This window comes from Rhynchophorus ferrugineus, unplaced genomic scaffold, assembly GCF_030347505.1.
Source record: "Rhynchophorus ferrugineus isolate W39M unplaced genomic scaffold, kcgeb_rfMv2 rfM10, whole genome shotgun sequence".
NCBI lineage: Eukaryota > Metazoa > Arthropoda > Insecta > Coleoptera > Curculionidae > Rhynchophorus > Rhynchophorus ferrugineus.
This window is the reverse complement of record NW_027472589.1, coordinates 8828090-8851917: the sequence shown is the minus strand read 5'-3', so window position 1 is coordinate 8851917 and position 23828 is coordinate 8828090. Positions and strand designations below refer to the sequence as shown.

The window sequence follows — 23828 nt, the reverse complement described above, 5'->3', positions numbered from 1 at the left end:
TTTTGATGTAACCGATAAATATCTTGTCTCCAGTATTTATTTACAAATTCCGAACACTGATAATGTTTTTATTCTAAGATTTCGGATTAATTTTGAGATTTTTTTACAGAAACAGCTAATAACATATAGGAGAGAATTTTTGTTATAAATATCGCCTTCATAATATTTCTTGTGAATAATTTTTTTTAATGGTGTAATATGGGTGTTCACTAACCTCTATTTTGGTGTCAGAAATGTTTGTATAAAATCTATTACAAAAAATTATACCGATATTATACCTTAGACATCAAACTATGTATGCTTTTTGTATTTTTTTAGTTATTTAACTAAGTATGACAATGCACATAGATAAAAATGTTAATAGAACGTCTCATTAAATAAAAAATATTTCTAAGATTAAAAAATATTGGTTCAGTATAATTAATAATATAAGAAACGATCTATTCCATCTATGGTTTTAATAATTCTTGTAAAGTGGAAATAAGTGAGTGTGAAGCCAATGAAAGAAACTATTGAGTATAGGATTTGATAGTTAGTTATTTATGAAAAAGAATGCTTTGTTAGGTAAAGGAATTAGGTAAAGGTAAAGAAAAACATTCTAAAAATTAGAATTTGTCCAATGTTAGTAAGATACAAGCAGCCAAATTAAAATACGCACGAAGAGTCAGGAGTGTAACAAAGAAAGATTGAACATCTTATTAGATACGCTTAGTACAATCTTAATTATAAATTAATTTATTACTACTTTTTATTTGTACTTGGATTAATTCACAAGCAAGACGAGTGCCAGACAATACATCAATATGTATTCCTCAATTATAAAATTATAATAACTTAAGCTATAGTTTGCACTAAAGCTATACACTTTATATAAGTTCGTATGGTTTGGTTCGCTTCAATCTCCTGACACCCTGCGCGCTGTCCAGCGGTTGTATTGCTTCCACGTTAGTATGATTTAGTAATCTTCTTTCGTGTTTCAATGCGAAATCTTGGATAACTTCGCAAATCCATTTGATTTCCAGGTCATCGTGCAGTTCTTTGTTGGTTACGTAGCGATAAGCATTGTAATTAATCATACAATTTTGTTTTGGGTGTATTGGATTACTAGTTGGTTTGATGTTTTAGTGCAACCCCTTATTTGCACCCCAGAGGTCCAAATAGAAATGGACTGATTTCGAGCTGTTGTGCTCTATTTGCTAGTCTCTAGTCTTTTTAGACATGTTGTGAGTCTTATTGACAATCACTTGTACTTTTGTTGTCGTTCGACCTTCGTAGAGTAAAGACGTGTTTGGAGCGACGGTCAGTGTAATAAATTTGAAAGTGTACTACCTGTGCCACAAATGCGATTTTAAAAAATAAGTAAAAACCGTGACGACAATAACAGTGTTAAAACTGCGCGTTAAATGTTTAGTGAAAATGTGTTTAAAACGATGGTCACTGCAATAAAGTAACAAAGGTAAAATTTTGGGGGCTGTTAAGGGTCGGAGGTGCATCATCTGTACCACAAATGCGGCGTTATAACGGTTCTGAAACAAATACCGGTACTGAAATTTTTGTAAAAACGTGAATTAAACTATTCATTAAATAAAAATGATTAATAGAGAGAACCAGAGACTAAATGAGATGGAAACACAATCCTCAACGTCAGGTGAAGCTTATCTGGCACAACAGAATCAAATCTTTTGTCAAGAAAACCATAAGAGAACGCAAAATGAGCAAGCTCTCTATAATGCGTATATTAACGAAAAAACAGCCCGACGGAATCTGGAAATTGCACTAACAAATATGCAAAAACAATTAGATGCACTACAACTCCTAATAAAAAACCAAAACACATACAATCCAACTAGCATTCCCGTAGTGAACCAGTGCACTGAAAACAAATTGCCTGTAAACTATGAAACTGACGAGGAAGAATTGCAAAAAGAAGTAGGCTGGATAACAGTTAAAAGAAATAAGAAACGAAAAGCAAACTACACACCTGAAGCTTCACCACAACAACCAAAAACCATTAAAGCACAAGAATTGAATAAAGAAATAAAAGTGCCGAGACCACCTCCAATTATAGTAAGTAATGTCACAGACTTTGACTTGCTATATGAAACAATGAAAACAAATAATATACTATTTAGAGCAACAACATTAAACAATGGACAAATCAAATTAAACGCCGAATGTCGTAAAACTTTTACGAAAATTGCTGAGTGCTTGGAATTCCTAAAATTACAATGGCACTCGTATGAAGATAAGCAAACCAGAGACATTAAAGTAATGGCAAGAGGGCTTCCACCGACAGCTAAAACTACTAAAATAGTGGAAGAGTTAATAAAAAATGGACTTAAATGTACTGACGTCACAAATATCCTGAAAAAAGAACGAAATAAAAATAACAATGGAGAAATAGTTGTCCAGAAGAAGCCTTTACCACTGTTTATGTTATCATTCCAACATAACACGGACATAAAAGCAATTTATGAAATTAAACAAATTCTAGGAGTCGAAGTAAAAATAGAACCTCTTAGAAAGGCAAATCTTGTGCCACAGTGCAAGAGATGCCAATTACATGGACACACACAAAAATTCTGTAAAAGGGAACCAAGGTGTGTAAAATGCTCAGGAAAACACATCACGGGAGAATGCAAAAAACCCAAAGGAACAAAAGCGAAATGTGCGAATTGCAATGAAGCGCATCCAGCAAGCTACAGAGGATGCGTAGTTGCGAAAACATTCCAAGAGAGAAGAAATAAAATCAGTCAGGCTAAAGAGCAAAAAACAGTGACTCAAAATAAACAACCAAAAATGTACAACGAAATCAACGATGAAATGACCTATGCTCAAAGCATAAACCAAACCGCTCAAAAAGAAACAAAAAAAGAAGACGTTACAACCAACGAACTGCTATTGAAACTTATAGCAAAGCTGGACAACCAGGAAAAGATTATTGAATCGTTTTCTGAAAGATTACTTAAACTCGAAAACAATAGGGCGGTGGCCTCAAGAACTAAAAATGGCAAGTAAAGACATCCGCATCGCAATTTGGAATGCTAATGGGATTCAGAAACATCACGCTGACCTACAAGTATTCCTAGAATTGCAAAAAATAGATATTTGCTTAATATCTGAAACCCATTTGACAAAGGAATCCTTTATTAAATTTAGAGGATATTACTTTTACCACACCATTCATCCAGCTAACACAGCAAGAGGAGGAAGTGCAATAATAATAAAAAATAATATATGCCATCATCAAGAACCCGGACTCAGTTTAGCAGAAAATCAGGTAACGGCAGTAACTGTTATATCTAGCAAATACAGGGTTACATTAGCTTCCATATATAGCCCTCCAAGATACAACCAAAAAAAAGAAAATTACTTGAATGTTCTAAACAACCTAGGAGAAAAATTTATAATCGGTGGTGATTTCAATGCTAAAAATACAAGATGGGGATCTAGAATGACGACAACTAAAGGTAATGAATTACATAAAGCAGCTGCTGAGCTAGGGTGCAGTTACATGTCGACAGGAAAACCAACTTATTGGCCTACCGATCCAGAGAAAACTCCAGACCTGTTAGACTTCTTTATAGCTAGAAACATAACCACTAACTACATGGAAGTTGAAGAAAATTTTGACTTAAGTTCAGATCACACACCTGTGATTTTGACGCTGAGTGAAAACATTATAAGAAAACAACAAAATCCAACATTAACCAACAAGAGGACAGACTGGGAAGGATTTGTTGAAGAAATAAACAATCGAATTCAACTAAATGTTCCCCTTAAGACAGAAGACCAATTAAATTATGAAACCGAAAAATTCGTTGCAGACATCCAACAGGCTGCTTGGAATAACACTCCAGAAATTAAAACTTCAACCAAAGGAATAAATTACCCGAAAGAAATCAAGGAAATGGTAGCTGAAAAACGAAAACTACGGAAAAAATGGCAGCAAAATAGAACACCTGAAAATAAGAATATCTTAAACAACATAACACAAAGGTTGAAGAGGGAAATTTTGGAAATTAAAAACAATTCCATAAATAACTATCTACGAAATTTAACAGATGACAAGAACACAGACTACTCGCTCTGGAAAGCCACTAAATACCTAAAACGATCCTGTCTACATAGTCCTCCGATAAGAAACATGCATGGAAGTTGGGCACGCAGCAACCTGGAGAAAGCAGAAGCATTCGCTGACCATTTAGAGAAAACTTTCAAACCAAACGAAAGTGAAATTGAACATACTTTACCGGACATAGACGGCGAAAATTCGACAATTCAATTAACAACTCCGAAAGAAGTCACCAACGTTATTAAAACTAACATCAAGCCAAATAAATCACCAGGCTATGATTTAATAACAGGGCAATTGCTGCACAATCTGCCAAGAAAGGGTATTATAAAGCTCACTAACTTAATCAATGCAGCATTTCGACTGAAATATGTCCCAGACGTTTGGAAAATGGCTGAAATAATAATGGTTCCAAAACCTGGAAAATCACCAAATGATATAAAAGCTTATCGACCTATCTCACTGTTACCGATGATAGCTAAGGTATTTGAAAAGCTCCTCTTGAAAAGATTAAAACCAATTATAGAGAGAAAAAACCTAATACCAACACACCAGTTTGGATTTATTACCAAACATTCAACGATTGATCAAGTGCATAGAATAACAGATGTTATTGAAAAAGCCTATGAAGATAATAAAGTATGCTCAGCTGTATTCTTAGATGTAGCACAAGCTTTCGACAAGGTATGGCACAAAGGCCTCGTCCATAAGCTACAGAAAATTTTACCGAAGCAACACACCGAACTATTAAAATCTTACATCACAGCCAGAATGTTTAGAGTGAAACAAGAGGAAGCTTACTCTACAATAAAAGAAGCTAAAGCAGGTGTACCACAAGGAAGTGTACTGGGGCCAATTCTGTACCTACTTTATACATGTGATATACCACAAATCGAAAACATTACAATGGCTACATTTGCTGATGATACTGCTATTCTTGCTGTCGGAAACAATAGCGAAGAAGCAACCCGAAAACTACAACAGGCTACTGACGCTATAAATAAATGGACCCAAATCTGGAAAATACAAATTAACCAAAACAAATCTGTGCATGTTCAATTCACCTATAAACAGGCCGCGCTTACACCATTGACCATAAACCACACTGTCATACCATACAGCAATAATGCTAAGTATCTCGGAATGACACTTGATGCAAAACTACGGTGGAAGGAACATGTCAAAAAGAAAAGAAAAGAACTTGAGTTAAAATATAGAAAAATGTATTGGCTAATTGGAAGAAAATCTCAATTAACTATACATAATAAATTACTTCTATATAAACAAATATTAAAACCTATATGGACATACGGAATACAATTATGGGGATGTTCCGCAAAAAGCAACATAAATCTAATACAAGTTTTCCAGAACAAAGTCCTAAGAAGCATCGTAGGTGCACCCAGATATTACCGGACCATTTATTTACATCGAGATCTTCAGATACCGACTGTCAATCAAGAAATTAAAAGAATTGCAAAGAGACATGAGGAGAGACTTCACTCTCATGTTAATTTCGAAGTATTACAACTCTTGGACAACACCAAAACCGGACGCAGACTCAAAAGGACCAAACCATTTGAACTTGTGTAGTGTGTTGTAGTGTAGTGCAGTGAGGTGCATTAGAAAAAACTCAAAGTGTTAAAACAATTATTATTATGTTAGAGACTATGTAGGACTGATGAGTCCTATTAGATATATACCTAGATTTAAGCTATTATAAGGACAAATTGTAGGTTAGTCGGCAACGACTAGTAACAATGTATATAATTATAAAAAAAAAAAAAAAAAAAAAAAAAAAACTTGTACTTTTTCTATAGGCCTTGACCGAGATATGTCTATTGCACTATAATGACACAAGTTATATTTGATGCAATTAACTGATCTAATTCCATATTTCTATTTTTTAGATGATTGGGAGATACCCTTCGAAAAAATCACCGACCTACAGTTCATCAGCTCGGGTGGTCAAGGCGCCGTCTTCTCCGGCTGCCTCAGCAACACCCCCGTCGCCGTCAAGAAGGTCGCCGAGCTGAAGGACACCGACATCATCAACCTGCGCAAACTCAACCACCCCAACATCGTCAAGTTCAAGGGGGTGTGCACGCAGGAACCGTGTTTCTGCATCGTGATGGAATTCTGCCCCTACGGGTCGCTGTTCAACTTGCTCAAGAACCAGAAGAACGTGGTGACGATCAACCGTGTGATAACGTGGGCGAAGCAGATCGCCAACGGCATGCACTATCTGCACATGCACAAGATCATTCACAGAGATCTGAAGAGTCCCAAGTAAGTGTCGGAACGTGTCGCTCGACTTTCTAGATAGGTGGCGGCCTTGAAACCGAACCGTTCGGTTCATTCAAGCCGGGTTTCGTAACACGACTACTCGAAGCCGCACAAATCGATAGATTAATTAATTGCCGTAATGTATTTTTACGGGGGACCTTCGCAAGCGAATTGCATGGCAATTTATAGGTATTATTAAACCTTCACCGAGTTGCAACAGTACAAAGACTGATCGTTAAAAACGCGAACGTTATTTTATAGTCCAATATATTTTTTATAACATAACAGCATTGTCTGTCGGTAGGTTACATAATAGAGTGGTACTATTTTTAGTAAAATTCAGCGGGTCATGTCTTTATTTACGATGGTTACTACGAGGGTCACTATTTATATTTCGGGGTTAGGAAAAAAACAACTTTGCTTCAAAATAGGCCTCAGTTTCGGCGATCATATTTTCATTCGACGAAAATTTCTTCCCAGTGAGCATTCTTTTGAGATCTGTGAACAGGAAATTGTCGCTGGGACCAGATCTGGAGAATACGAATGGATGAGGAAGCAATTCGAAGCCCAATTCATGGATTTTTGTCATCGTTTTCACTGACTTGTAACACGGTGCATTGTCTTGGTGAAGCAGCACTTTCTTTTTCTTCAAATGTAGTAGTGTTTCGGCGATTTCGTCCTTCAAACGGTCTAATAACGCTATGTAATAGTCGCTGTTGATCGTCCTTCCTTTTTCAATGTAATAAAATGTCAATGTCAATAAAAATGATTCCATTAGCATCACTAAATACAGATGCCCATGTTTTGGAGCGGGTTCATCGTGTGCAGTCCACTCGGATGTCTGTCGATTGAACTTCGGAGTGAAATGATGAGGCCATGTTTCATCTATTGTCACATATCGACGCAAAAACTCGGGTTTATTACGCTTGATCATCTTCAAACACTGCTCCGAAACATCAACTCGTCGTGATCAAAAGTGAGCTCGCGCGGCACCTACTTTGCACAGAGCTCTTTCTCATACCCAAATATTCGTGAATGATATGATGTACACGTTCGGTTAATATCTTTAAAGCGTCTGCTATTTTATTCAATTTCAATTTACATTCATTCAAAATCATTTTGTGGATTTTTTAAATGTTTTTGTCTGTAACAACCTCTTTTGGGCGTCTACTGCGTTCACCGTCTTCGGTGCTCATTTCACCACGTCTAAACTTAGTATACCAATCCTTGATGGTTGATTTTCCTGGGGTAGTGTCCGAAAACTCGACATCAAGCGAAGTTCTTGTTTGAACTGTATTTTTTCCCTTCAAAAAGTAATATTTTATGAACACGCGAAATTCCTTTTTATTCATTTTTTCACAATAACGAAAGTTGCCTCACTCAAATTGCTATAATTCACAAACTAATGATCCGACAGCTGTCAAATTTATACGCGCATCTTTTGTGGGTTAGGGCTGACTAAAAAACATATGGATTTAATTCTAGTACCGCCATCTACGTGTCAGTCCGGGGACTGACCTGTTATTAAATGTTTTATGTTTATATATTTTTGGTGTTCTCTTAATTGTTTTTCAAATCATTTTGTTCACTATTGTTTTTCAAAAATTCTTTACTTTTTTTATATCTGAATTGAAACTGAATTGATTCTGATCTGAAATTGTTTTTAGCATAACGGGAAGTACAAGTCATGATTTTAAAATCTCCAGACCATATTACTCTGGCTGGTATATCTAGTTTTGCCCATTGAAACGTAGATTTATTAGCATTATCGTGAACTAAAATAAGCAGCCTATAAGGAGCATATTTTTCCAAAAAAAATTAGTTAGTTTTTGCAAATTTAAACAGTAAAATCAGATTATTTTTGTAATATGTTTAGTCACCTAGACGTATAGATTCTTAAAGGAAGACCTGGTTTTATTTCTCAGGCAGCTTATGTTATATAGTATTTATGTTATAAAATTATTTCGGTATTAATATTAATATTTATAATATATATAAAATTATTAAAAGGTAAAAATGAAAGTTTCAATGAAAGCCGAAAGTTCTAATCCGCGTGGATGTAAACGTTTATGATTTTTTATAATTGTTTATAAACAAGAGTATAAAAAGATAATCTGTAGGTTGATCACTAGTTAGCTGGAGGGGGTATCGAAAATAATGGTGTGAATCCCACGTTAACCTCTAGGTTCAGTTCAAATGAAACTGAATTGATAAAAAGTAGTCTATTAAGTAAAACAAAAAAATTGTATCAAATTTTATACAGGATATAGATTAGTTAGTTACAATAACAAATAATGTTGTGATTGGGATTTCAAGCTTTATCAATATAAATGTAAATAATGGCGGTAACATAAAAATTAATTTATCTAAAAATATATCGAATACAAATTATTTATGAATAAATTAACATTTCCGTAGTGTTCCATATCCATATCTGGTATTGGTAGATAAATTGATATAAAAATTAAACAAGCTTAATACGACTACAAATGTTTATAATTGACGAAATATGTGATCATAACTATATTATTAATGAAACTTATATACACTAATATATATTATCTTTTATATGATATTCAAAAACTATCTTGAAAACCAGTGAATTTAAATAAAGTTTTGAGGCTTTAATAGATGTGGTTTTAGTTACGTAACAATCTGTTAGAGAATTATTTAAATTTAAGGTACAAAGTGACGCCGTGGTGTTAGGTTTATATTATTTTTCTAGAAGAAAATAAGGTATTTCTGGTTACTTACTTACTTATCGTTTTTTTTTGATAAATATTAAATATATGACTTAAATTGAGAGGCGCCTCCACAGATATTTTATATGAGAAGCTTTATTAAGAAATTCATGATGAAAATTGTGTGTAGTTTTTGATGTACCTCAATTTGATTTTAAAGATATTTCAAGAAAAACGTGTTTACTATACGTACCTATAAGGGGTGGTTTCTACCAAATATACCATAAACTTTAAAAATATCTTGAGATTTTTTAAAAATGTATTTAGTACATCCACGTAATTGAATTCCATATGTCCATATAGGTTTCAATACTTGCTTGTATGTTATTATAGCAATTTGTTATTGTACTGATTATTGTGATTGTCTTGCAATTAACCAATACAGTTTCTTATATTTCCTTTTACATTTCTTTCCTTCTCCAGTTCCTTCCAGCAATGTTTCGCATCAAGATTCATTTCAAGATACTTAGCGTTGTTGCTATATGGAATGGTAGTGTTATTTATTGTTATTGGTGCTTGTGCAGTCTGATAATACGTGAACTGCACATGCACAGATTTACTTTCGTTAATGTTTATTTTTAAAGTCTTGGTCGAATTATTTTTATTATCACTTGCCTATTATAATTTTCGAGTGCCATATTCGCCATTATCTCCGACAACAAAAATCGCAGTGGCATCGGCAAATGTGACCATTGTGATATTTTCCATTTGTGGTTTAGGGTAAATGATGTGGCTCGGTGAATGGAGCTAAAACGAAATGAAACAGTGGTGTTTACATTATGTGACGGTTATTTATTGGCTATATAAAAAATGTGAAAAATACAAATGATAAAACGGATGGTACGTCTAAACCAAGCGATAGTCGAGTACTGAATCAATGGAAATACCCTTCAATAACATTCCAGATAAACGTCTCGGGTTTGCCAGCTATTCGTTATCGGGTTCTAGTTGGCGCTGCTGGCACCCCGCCCATGTTCAACATCTAGGATTAGATTTCTGGGTATTTTGTAGACCGCTATTCCACGATGTAAAATTCGACATGCCTCAAGGTCGCTACAGTGGTATGCCACATGTGTAGAGTAGGTACCAATATACTTCCTTGTGGTGCACCTACTTTAGCTTATTTTATTGTAGAGTAGGCTTTCTCTTGTTTGACTCTAAACATTCTGGCTGCAATGTAACAATTCAATAGTTTAATGTGTTGTTTCGGTAACATTTTCTCTAGCTTAAGAACAATGCCGTCATGCCATACCTTATCGAAGACTTGTGCTACATCTAAGAATATATTTGAACATATATTTTTACTTTACCCTCATAGGCTTTTTCAATTGCATCTGTTATTCCACGCACCTGGTCAATTGTCGAATGTTTGTTATAAAACCCAAACTGATATGTTTTGAGGAAAAAAAGAATTTATTCTAGAAAAAAACTACTAATAATCTTTACTTTATACTTTATACATCACTTTACTACTATCACATCTACTTTACTTTATATATAATGAACATGTAAGGTTAACATAAGGTTAATAACGAGCATTAAAACAACTGTATAAAATTATAGGATTCTATAAAAAAATCTGATGTCCTCTGTTAGAACACTATCATCTTATTGTTGAGTGTTTTTTTATCTAAACATCAAAATATCATTCAAAAATAAATGTTATTATATGGAAAATGTGTTATCAATTTGCTTAAAATAAATATGATTTATTTCATACATAATACAAAATTGCATTGCAACTTTATATTTCTATGGTTTATCAAGAATATGTTAATTTCCCTTTTTTGTCTTTGATGTAATGCAGCGAAAATGCCTATATATTTTCCCATATTTTCGGTCAAATCATATGGTATCTCTTTTCTTTTCTTTTATTAATTTTTCTTCTTTGTTTTAATTTTATTTTTCTGGAATATTCTTCGTATTTTGTTAGAATTTTTTGATAGTTGTTGATAGTTCTTACTCTTGTTTTTGTCAGTGTGATATTTTTGTTCTTTCAAGTATTGTTATAAAAGTCTTCAGCACTAACTAAAATTGTGCTTGATAATTAACCATTTGGATAGGATAGTTTACAGTTTATTAATTATTATTACAGCTATTAATTATTCCGTTTAGGATATATAAACACTAGGAGATTATGGTTGTTTTTAAGTCCTATTATTACTACATCATATAATTTTATACGATCATATATGTATCACGTTTATATCTGTGTGAAACTTTTTTATCACTCATGTTTCATATTGATATGTATATTTTATTTGTTTATTACTGATGTTTATAGCGGTATGGTATATACAATAATATAAATATAGTTAACGGTTCAGTTTTGACATTTCAAGGACCGTTTTTGTCAGAGTGGCATCAAGAACTCTTGTTACAAGGTCAAACAATCAATTTACTGAAAATCCATTGAGTTCTCATTTATAAACCGTGACTGAAACATGCTTAAACAGTATTATCTTATAATAATATATGATACAGGTATTCTAAAAAAACCTTTAGTTTTAAGAAGATAATTCTAGTATAGAAATGTGCAAAAATCGATTTTTTTTCGCTTCTCAAAACCAAACCTTCTAAGAATATGCCTTTTTAAAGAAATTTTTGTAAAATAACTGATCTACAGTATCCAATAATAAAAAACGAATGTCAAATTTATGGTTTCTTGTACATTAAGTACTATGATGAGCTTCGTCAGGCTAAGGGTAGCTTATACATATTTGATTCTTAACAATGTGATTTTATCAAGTTTTTACAAATACTTACTTTACTTACAAAGTTTAAGAATATGAAACATCCATCATCAAATGTATATAATTGAAGCCTTTTTGTGTTATAGCTACTATAACTTATGTAAAATTAATATTTGGTGGGCTTGTCAAATAAATTTGCATCTGTATCTAAAAATATCTTCATAAAATGTTTCAGTATGTTTGCCATCGATACAATTTTGATATATCGTAGCAAATATGGGACATTAGATTTCAATAATACAATTATCACAGTTTTTTTAGACCAGATTACCTGCACATACTAATTTTCTTTCCTTAAAATAAATACTTAATTATCCACCATATTTTATTACTAGTTTGTCTGGAATACTCACTCACCTTAATTCTACAGTCACATAGTACAATTACCATCATGTTATTATTTGCTTTAACAAATCCCAGTTCAGTGTTTGCAATTTTGAGAATAAAAATATTCTTTTTGGTAACACAAAATTGATTTTTTAACTGTGAAATATAAGATAAATATAATAACAACTTCAGACGTTGGAATGCGGAAATTATGGTTAAGAAACATTAAGTGACGTCACTGTTTCGTAACAGTTTTGGTGTTTAGCTTAATACGGTGAATTTTTAGATTTTGTACTTTTATTTTCGATAAAATCTTAGTAATTACACTCGTAATGTGAAAATAAACATTTTCTGTCTATATTATATTAGAATTATAAATCAAAATGTTTGTGATTATCTGTTACAATCACCATACTTATTACAGTCAATGAAAAGTAGATTATGTACAACAAAAGAGGGCGTAAAAGTCACTGTGATACATATTTGTTGTATCTGAATATATATAATTAGTGAGTTTACTAAAACAGTTATTTTTATGGCATTGCGTAGATTGTTTACTTTTCGATAATGTATTTTATCACTGATATAAGACTATTTAAATACGTATTATAGACAAGTGACAAGTCGCTTTTGTCTGCCGGGCAATTTATTAGCGATAACACTTTGACCAATAAAGCGTTACGAAGATGCGAGAAAAATATATAACGCAATTTTTCGACATCTTATTTCAACAAAGACGGGCCGTGGAACAAAGGAGCGTCCGATAGGTCGTGGTACTTTGAAATTTCACACAAACGAACTGAATAAAACTGATAATTAGCTGGGGAAAAACGTAGTTCGGTTCATTTCGATTAATAACGTTAATTATCTGGTAATTCTTTTTTTTTAAAGCTTGAAGGTCGCACCGCAATTACTTTCCTGCTACACTAATAACACATCAATGGAAAACAAAATGCGGGTATCGTAAGAAAATGGTTATAAAACAGCCACACTGGACTGTAGTGGTGATGGGCGCAGTTTGTTTTTCAATTTAGTGTTGTATATTTTCCTCAAAAATTCGTAAGACCAGCCCTTAGAAATATTATTAGAAAGTTTAAATTTGAAATTTCAAGGATAAGGACTTGGGACTTATTATTTTTTCTTTATTCAAGGTTTTACTGTATTATTTTTCGCAACATTGTTGTTTTTCAAAGAATCTCCAAGATTTGGAGCTATTCGGTCTCTAGTCGGTTTGTAGATATTGTTGACCGCTACTTGTATTTTTTCTACAGCCTTAGACATAGATACATCTTTTGCCATGATAACTGTGTCGTCCGTATATTCATCGTCAAATATTCCACGTACTGTTTCTTTTGTTGTTAAGATATCATCAGTATAGAGCAGATATAACAGTGGTCCCAAGACACTACCCTGTGGAACACGAGCCGAAATATCAGTATCACTGAGGTATCATAACTAATTGGTCACCACTATCTCCATTTTCTGCTTCTAATATTGTACTCAATTTTGTTTTCTCCAGTTTTCTGACTTTATCACCTTCACTTATTACTTTCAACTCAAATCATTCGCTAACATTATTCTGCTTTAAGAGTTTTTTCCTGTTCTTTATCTCTATACTCCAAATCAATTATTAATGGGTGTTCACTTTTTTCTTTTCTTTTAACATTCTTCACAGTTCCCTTTGTTTTATTGTTATATTCGTCTAGACTAGATTCATCAAAATCAAATGCTAATATGTTTGTTATTTCTTCGGATAAAGCTTCAGCTGTTGGTGTCTTTTCTGTTGAAATAAGCAGACAATAGGCGACATATATCTTATGGTCGTCTAATTTCCTTTCTTCCTAATTTCTTCTAGAATTGGTTTCCTCCAATTTAGACCAGATAGGTTCATTTTCATCAGGTTCGTCATCACTGTCTGTTGTCTGCTCTTGAATGCTTTCTTCATCATCACTCACATTCTTGTTTTCTTCCTCTTGCAAAACTGCCTGCGTTGGTTTACTCACAGATACTTCTTTGGAATTTTCTATGCACATCTTATATAATGTACTTTGCATTACATCAAACCTTGCGTCTTGCGACTTTATGACCATTTGTTTCTCAGGTAGCCACAATCTGTATCCTCCTCCTGTATTATATATAGCCCACCATCACGGCTTTTCCTGCTTTTGGGCCTAGCTTGTTGCCTTTTGGCAAGATAGTGTACCGTGTTTATTTAGATCATTTCGCCGGTTCCATATTCCTGAAGGTGTTTTTCCTCTTGGTGGTGAGGTCCTTTCCTCTGAAGGTGTGTCTCCTATTTAGTTCGTATGCAGAACATTTAAGTGCTTCTCCCCAGAGATATTTTGGAATCCCTGACTCAAGTATTTTTGTGCTAATCATATTTAATAAGGTCCTATTTAATCTTTACGCCTTTCCATTACTTTGCGGTGAATGGGCTATTGTATATTCTAAGCAAGTTCCCATTTTCCTACAAAATAGCTTTACTCCATGCGGTATTTCTAATTCATTAATGTATTGTTTGAAATTCTCTTCAGCTTCATTTTCTGTCTTAAGGATTTTTACTCTGGTAAAATGGGACAAATCATCTAGTATTTTCTATCCTTCCTATTATAAATATCTTCCTCCATCTTCAGATATTGGGTTTATTAGCCTATAAATATCTGAATAAATTAACTCTTCGATTGCACTTGTTCTCGTCTCCTTGAAGTAGAAAGGGCTCCTGATTGTTTTAGCTTCTACGCTCATAGAACAAGGTTTTGTCAATCTTCTTAAGTCCCAATTGTATTGATATTTATATCAAAATTCTAATATTATGTAATTAAACTCTGCTAAGTAACTTTGTTCTCCATCCTCACAAATTAAAAATTCTTCTTCATTGGGTTCAATAGCTTTTCATTCTACCTGTAATTCTGTTGGACCCTTGTTTCTATTGTTCAATACTTCTCTGGTCCTTGCAACTGACACATGGGTGATTTTCTAAACTCTTCTCCATTACTAATTGCTACATTGATTACAATGTTTCTTTATCCTACCGATAATTATATGGATTTCATATTGCTCGTTTACTAGTTTCACTATCTTTACTAGTCTTTCCTTCTATCCTACTGATAATTCTGTTGGATCTCATGTTACTAGTTTACTAGTGCTTCACTGATCCTTGTATATTATACACGTGATTGATATTCCAAAGTCTTGATTACTCCATTACTATTTACTACATTGATTACAATCTTTCCTTCTATCCTACTGATAATTCAAGATCACATGTTTCTAGTTTTCTGGTGTTCCTTCTGATGGTCATTGATCTTTGAGTGCTCTAGTGCTCCGAAATTAATTTTCGTCTGTTGCATACAGCCATCTTGTTACTTCCACTTTCCTTCGTATATATATATTTATATATATATACTATACCGAACTAAAAACTTTACCTAATCTACATTCCCCTGCACTCTCCGTTGACACCCTACTACTTCTCATTTACACCGAGAATTCTAAGCCCATAATCTTTTACGAATCACTTATAATTCGGGACGGGACAGAATTAATACACCACTTATGGCCTTGGAACAAAAGAGAAACTTTATTTTGATCCCTGGTAATTTATACCCACTCGATACAAGTCATAGCGCCCTCTACTAACTTTTCTTTCTCCTTTCTATACTGGCTCTTATATCGAGAGAAGTCATATATTAACAGTTGTTTACTCTGTCTATTGTTTCATTTTGCTGAAAGACAGATATTAGATTCCTCAAGCAGATTCAGCTAAATAGCTCGACATCCATTTTAACGATAGGTTAAATTGGAAACATCATATTAGACAAGAAGCAGAGCAGATCAGACTCAGAATCAACCGTACTGGTTAGTCGCAAGATACCCTCAACTTGATCTAAAATCAAAAAATTGGTTTATCGTTAAATCATAAAGCCAATTTGGAACAATAGGGTGAAAATATCAAACCACACTCTCAGCATACACTAAAACAGCAAACCAACTAGTCACTCAAAGTCAAAATAAAGTTCTACGATTAATTACCAATGCTTATCTCTACGTAACGAACGAAGTACTCCACCATAACCTCAAAATCAAATGGATTTATGAATTTATCCAACATTTCGCCTTTACGCATGCGCAGAATGATAGTCTTCGTATAATGCTCCAATAATCAACCCTAAACTGTCAATTATAGAATTGTTTTTTTGTATCAGTGTGCAAATTCAAATCTTGAACACATTTTGAGACATTATAAACGATTAGAATAATTAAAAGTCGTCTTGGTTGGGTCCACCTATTGTTGCTATAGTCGCAGGTTCGAGTCCTGCTGGGGCATGGTCGTAAATTTACGGTTGTTATTTGTGATTGTGTAGTATTTGTGAGTGTTCTACAGTCACGCCAGTAACCAGGCTGGGTAAGACCGGATGTCTTCTGGGATGATTTCTACGCTGATCAGTAGGTTTAAGCCGAGGACCGTGGTTCGGAGACCACGTTAAACAAGTAGAACTCTAAATTATAAAAATAGAATAATTAAAAAACTAATAAAGATTATTATTTAATACTTTTTCTCGCGCTCACTGAATAATCGCGAATTGTATATTTCAGTGTGTCTTTTTCTTATTTCCACCCATCTCAAATCGGTCTTAACATTTCGATCTCGGATTTAAAAGGCACCTTGAAAGGTACATAAAAAAGCGGATCTGTCGACCGTTTATTAAGATTGAAAGGTAAAAACGCGATGCAGATGCAAAAGCAACAGATATATCGGTCAGGGTAAAATAGATTATTATTATTATCATTATTCTGACGGGTATCATAAGGCTCCGATGTCGGACAGCATTGAGCCCGATTTTTAAGCGCGCACGAAGAATGTCATCGAGCATTATCGTTGTTATTCGATCGGTTTCACGTCATTGAAATTCAGGTCCAGTGCTGCGAAAAAGTAATCCGCGTTTTTAATTCTTATTCGTCACATTGTGAAGCTTTGTGGCTTTATTTTCGTAGATTTTTCATAGAAATAATAGATAACATAACAAGGAACTTGATTTACAAATTAATTTATTTATGTTGTTTTGTTGTACTTGTATCAAGCAAGACGTGTGAGGGACAAATACATCAGTATGTTTCCCAAATTAGAATTCAATTAGAGTACTTAAGCTATAGTTCAGAGTAATACTTATATACTATACAATTTCCTATAGTTTGGTTCACTGCATCTTTTGACCTTTTGATTTCCTAAGTGTTGTCCAGAAGCTGTATTGCTTCCACGTTGCTGTGATTAGGATACGTTACTCCACAAATATATAACACATCATTTTCAACCACATCGAATAAGTATGCCAAAATTTAATGATAACGAGAACAGAGAAGAAAATGATTCTTGTGTTGAAAGTTGTCAAGTCATTAATGAGGTTTGTCCATCAAGAATAGTAGCACAAATTGTAGTAACTGGTAATAATTAAACATTTATTTTAAACATAATATATTTTAGTAATGATTTAAATTTTATTTTATAACTAAGATGTAGTTAGAATTTGTTGAGAGTGAAAGTCGAAGAATGTGAAATTCAGAGAATCAAAGAAGAAGAAAGAGAAACAGCATTTTACAAAGATGTAAGAACAGTGTATAGTGATACTATGAAATAATTAAATATGCTAACAAAAGTCGACCTGGCTCAAATAAGCAAAATATAATCAACGCGTTATATACAATGCATTATTGTATAAGAGTATAGGTACATAAATTATTGTTTTGAAAAAATAATGATGTATTGACTGAGATTTGTTTCAGCTTAAAATTACGATAATCCATTCGTTTTGGTTAGTAAATCTACAATATATTAATCGAAAGCTCGAGGTAGTCAATTCATTAATGGGGTTTGTGGATCAAGAATAGTACCGATCATATTTGAAGATTTTTAGGAAAATTTTACAGCTTTCATATATAGTGGTGGCTTGTTCGTTTGGTTTTAACTATATTAGCTGTAATCTCAACGATTTTGGTCTTTTTTATGGTAATGTTTATTTATATGCTTCTTGGAGTCTTTTTGGAAATTGAATATGTTGTTTTTATAAAAATAGAAAGGCATATAGAAATGATTGTTATTATTTCATTTTATTCAATAATTTTAAAATAAATAATTATTAATTTAATTGAAATAATATTAAATAAATGTGTTATTTCCTAAATTTTACCATTTTTATTTACCTCCTGAGCCTATTTACCTGCTTATATATATTCGACATTAAATCTCATAATCACGATAAAAAAAATTAAGTAAATAAAGATGTATATACACATGCGCCAAATTCGAGGATAGTTGTGGATTAATTTATCCTGCTGTGATCTAGTAACAGTTTTTCATGTTTTAAGGCAAACTCTTGGATAATTTCGTAGATCCATTTGAATAAGTATTGGTCATTAATCGCAGAATTTTGTTTTGGTAATATTTAATTACTAGTTGGTTTGATGTCTTCGAAAAACCCCATATTTGAAGTTCAAATAGGCTTTAAATTCCCTGATTAACCAATCTCTTGTGATCTTAAATCGAGTTTAGATTATCTTCCGGCTAACTACTACGATTATTTGATTTTGAGTCTGATTTGCTTTGCTAATATGAAGGATACGATAGGAACAAATATTAATCAGATAACTGGTGTCTTCATGCAATCAACGTAGCATATTTACATACTGTGTCATACAATAGTACTTGTTTCTTTTTTTTAGCATAGTAAATGCCCTTTTCTGACCAAGTTCTTTTCTTATTTTAATTGTCACCATCTGACCATGATTTTCCATGATTTCTAATGGGGATGTTCCATCATCTGTCTCAATGTGTGTGTGTGTTTAGTCAACAGACTCCACTTTTCAAGTTTTTTAATTTCTTCTATTTGGCCTTGAAAAGTTATTTGGCTGATCTCTTGTTGTGTTTGTCATGAATTTTCATACAGCAGAACTTGTAATTTTTTATTTTCAAACTTTCGAATGTCTAAGGTCTTACAAGTCACTAAAATCGAAGTAATCTCATCTAAACCAGTCTGTACCGATTATTACACGTTTCATAACATACCACCGCGACAGAAAGAACACTTCAAATTGATGCCAGTGCTTTAGAAGCATTTTTTTCTTGTTGAGATTTGTCCAGAATTCAGTGGTGAATGTGCTACTTATTAACATCGTAAAATCTGTTAATCTGATAACATATAACAAGAGAATACGAGGATATTTATACATATTCCAATCAAACAGAAAAAATAATACTTAATATGTACTATTGGAAACAAGAACGTATTCATCAATTTGAATGAACACAAAATAATTAATAATCACGTGGAGCAATAACTAGACTATATGGTGAACGAGATTCACATCTAAAGAGACATAATCACTGTATCCATTTCTGCTGAATGGCGGATGTTCGATTCCTCAAGCAGAATCATCTAAATACCTCGACATTCATTTTGACGGTTATTGAGCCTATTATTATGAAGTTAAATTGGAAACTCAGAATCAATTAACTGTAACCAATACAGTCGGAAGATATCAGTTAACTTGACCTAAAATCAACAAGATTTGTTTATCGTTCAATCGTAAAGCCAATTTGGAAATATGAGGTGCAAATATCAAACCAAACTATCAGCATACACTATAACATCAAACCAACTAGTAATCCAACGCTGCCAAAATAGTTGTACTATTAATTACAATGCTTATCTCTATGTAACCAACAAAGAACTCTACCATAACCTCGAAATCAAATGGATTTATCAAGTTATACACTATTTTGCCTTAAACTATGAAATAAGCTACGCAACTAAATCACAGCAACGACAATATACAGGAAACTAAAAGATTGAAAGGAACCAAATCATACGAACTTGTATAGTGTAGAAGTGTTGCTCTTAACTTTAGCTTAAGTAGTTTAATTTCATTTTAATTGGCAATGGTAATATTTATTGGCAAATTATCATGAAGCATCATGTAAGGTAACTATAACTAAACTGTTTTTCATTACATGTAACTGTTCTTCAGAGTTTTTATTTTTTTAATGACTTGCCAATAAATTAATCAAAATTTAATACTAATCAAACAATTCACAAATGGAAATATTCATTTTTGCAAATTAATTACTATTTGGTCTATTTTTAGATAAAATCTATAACGTTTAGACATATCTATAACTGATAGACGACAATTTAATGTAAGATACATTTCTGAAGACTTCGAACCATGGTTATTGTGAAAATATCCTGTAATTTAGTGGTCAAAACAAGCTCCAATAGGCTGCCAATACTTGATTATTCCCCCAGCTTCTGATTACCATGTTTAAACCAAAATTCAGAATCAAATTTGCAGTTTCTCTTACTTTCACTTGTTTTTAAATATGGTCAATTAATAAAAACGAAAAAAATCCTTAAATACATTATTTTAAAAGAGAGAGAATTGACGGCAAAGATTCATCTCAACAAAATATAATTTGAAATCGTGGATTATTTTTTTCACACACGTAACTAATTGAACATTCATTATTATTGTTTTATTTTTCCAGTGTTCTAATCGGAGAAGGTGAAATAGTGAAAATCAGCGACTTCGGAACGTCACGAACGTGGAATGGAGTCAGCGAGAAGATGACCTTCGCTGGAACGGTCGCCTGGATGGCCCCCGAGGCCATCCAGGAATTAGCTTGCAGCGAGAAAGTCGACATCTGGTCATTCGGTGTCGTTCTTTGGGAATTGCTTACCTTCGAAGTACCCTACGACGGTATGGAACAAAGTAAGTCGACCATAAACCGTGTCCCCATCGAACCTAACCCACAATTCTTTCCGCAGGTGCCATAATGTATTCAGTTGGTTGCGGTAAACTGACACCGCCCATACCTTCCACCTGTCCTGACGGATTCAAGCTCATCATGCAGATGTGCTGGAAATACATTCCCAAGGAGCGACCCTCGTTCAAGCTGATCTGTAACCACCTGGAGATCGCCGGCGTCGAGATACTGGCCAAGTTCAAAGACGACGAGTTCTTCAAGACCCAACAGAGTTGGAAGGCGGAGATCAAGAATCAGATCACGCAGTTCAAGGAAAAGTTTCAAAAAAGCCAGATGGAGTATCATCTCAAGGCGGAGCAGCTCATCCAGAAACGAGAGATGGAGATCAAACACATACTGGATATTAAAGAGTTGTACGATAGAAAGCTGGAACAGGTGAGGATCGGTATAATAAAATTTACAGTATATAGAAAATTTAAGTGTACACTTATTTTATTTAATCATTATTAATATAAAAAGAGCACTTTAAAATTAAATATACATGTAAAGAAGATGTATTATTTTCTTTTAAGAAAAAAAAACTATCTAAACAAATAAAAATAGCACACTAAATTAAGAATCTGGGATTCATACATATTGTTGATAAAATGAAAAGCGTCTTTTAAATTAAATTAATATATTTCATATCTTTATTAGGTAGTCATATTCATATCTCTAATTATATGTATTTCATTGAAGGTCTGTTTATACATAAGGTTTTCATAATCAATCAGAGTATAGATCAAAACCATTACAAATATTTCTAATTTAAAATATCCTTGTTAATATCCATTAAAACGAATAGTTAAATTTTAATGATTATTCAATTATTCTAATTTATAACCTATAATTAGTTACACTATGTACAGTAAATATAACTGTATATGTTGAATAAATGTTATGCTGAACTAGAAGAATTAACAGGTAACATAATATAAAAATCTAATTTGTACATATATTGTTGATAAAGTACCGAAGGCGATGGGATTTTAATACATTTTAATTTAATTTATTTATTTTTCATTTCATCAATGTTAATATTAGCTTTCCAGAAAGTCTATCTTCTTTGGCATCTCATGAACTAAATTTAATTGGTGATCATAATACTGAAACAAATAATATGAAGAAAACGCAAATCGTTAGTAACGCATATAGCAAGAAAAATATCTTAAATTATATTTTTGGTTATATTTAAGGATATTTCTATTTTAAAAAACCTTGATACTTGATTGATATTCATTAAAATATAGTTGATTTCTAATGATTTCTCAATTAATCTAATTTATAACCAATAGTTTGTTAGGCTATGTATAGTTAACATAACTGCATTTTAGCATTTTAATTACTTGTACATAAATATATATATATATATAAATCTTGATTTTACACATATTCACATATTATGTATTGTAGATAAATAATTAACATATAAAGGAAAACCTATAATTCTTATAATTTATTTTATGAATATACATTTCATTTTATCAATGTTAACAGTTCCAGAATGTTTATCTCCTTTTGTATCCTATGAACTAAAATTAATTTCCTTGAAGCTTTGGTGGTCATGATACTCAAAGAAATGACGTGAAGTAGAAAATAATTAATGAGTTGTGAAGCATATAATAAGATTAAGAGATTACATTGTTAGTTATATTTAAGGTTTTATTTAACCATAGTGGTCATTTCCTCAACCTTCAGATCTATATAATTTAAGATTATGAAAGTGTTCAGTTATTCTAATTTATCTATTAGGTACTGTTAATCTCTGAACTTATTTGGTTTTTGAGAGATGTAGTAATATGTCTTATTTGAAGGTTCATCAGCTTTGTGCGGAATTGTCCGTATTGATGCAAAGAGAGAGAGCCAAGAATGCCGGCGTGTTGCAACTCGAGCGGAAGGGTGAACGGAGACGTCGTTTTCTTAACTGGAAGAAGACGGCGGACCGTAGAAACAGAACGAACAATCAGAGCACTACTCCTACGAGCCCAGAGTGTAGTCTTACCAGTCCAGAGAGCCCACAGAACGTATGTTATCCGTCGATCACATCCCTAAGCACCGTCAAAAATGATTTATTTTTACAGAATCCAGTCAAAGCTCCACTGTACGCCACTCTGAACCCCGCCACCGAATCAATCACCACCCAAACTTCAACAGGATCATACAGGAAGCGACACCATCGAACGAATTCTGGATCTCCAAGGAGTTCCGGATTCGGATCGAGAGCGTCCAGTTGTCGTGCCTCTATCGTCGTCGATGCTGAGACCCAAACAGGTCAGATATCCACAGTTCAATTGGTAGAACTAAATTTTGATGAATTTTTTTTAAACAGATTGTATGGATATTAGTGAAACTGATCTGAGCAGTCCTACGGTTAGTTGTCCGAATACACTCTTGCCTTTCAACACTGCGCTGCCCACTGGTTATCCTCAGAGGGTAATTTTACAGGAATTCAAACCCAGCGACGATAACGAGGGTTTAAATGGAAACAGTGTACAATTACATTATATGGTTCAACACTCTCGTACAAGTAAGTTGTATTTTGTATCTTTGCTATCTAAACCCAGCTTTACTAACAGGTCAATTGAAAAGTCCCCGGCCTGACACATAGTTGGCGTTACTTGAATTAAATCCATATGTTTTTCAGTTAGCCATAACCCTCAAAAGATAACTTTTGTTATTGTGAAAAAAGTTGATAAAAGGAATTTCGAGTATTGATAAAATATTGCTCTTTGAAAGGAAAAGATACAGTTGAAGCAACAACTTCGCTTGATGCCGAGTTTCCGGACACTGCCCCAGGAAAATCAACCATCAAGTATTGGTATGCTAAGTTTAGACGTGGTGAAATGAGC

At 33.1% G+C, this 23828-nt stretch overlaps 1 protein-coding gene across 6 annotated transcripts in view; it reads left to right on the top strand.

Moving 5' to 3' along the window:
* wnd (Mitogen-activated protein kinase kinase kinase 13 wallenda) overlaps positions 1–23828 on the top strand; it is a 67608-nt gene that overhangs the window by 39783 nt on the left and 3997 nt on the right. For all 6 annotated transcript variants that reach the window (XM_076415745.1, XM_076415743.1, XM_076415746.1 and 3 more), the window contains 6 exons: positions 5986–6364; positions 20722–20945; positions 21002–21375; positions 22794–23003; positions 23061–23250; positions 23309–23506. In XM_076415745.1, the coding sequence (XP_076271860.1) occupies positions 5986–6364; positions 20722–20945; positions 21002–21375; positions 22794–23003; positions 23061–23250; positions 23309–23506 (1575 nt within the window). The remainder of the gene's footprint in view (positions 1–5985; positions 6365–20721; positions 20946–21001; positions 21376–22793; positions 23004–23060; positions 23251–23308; positions 23507–23828) is intronic.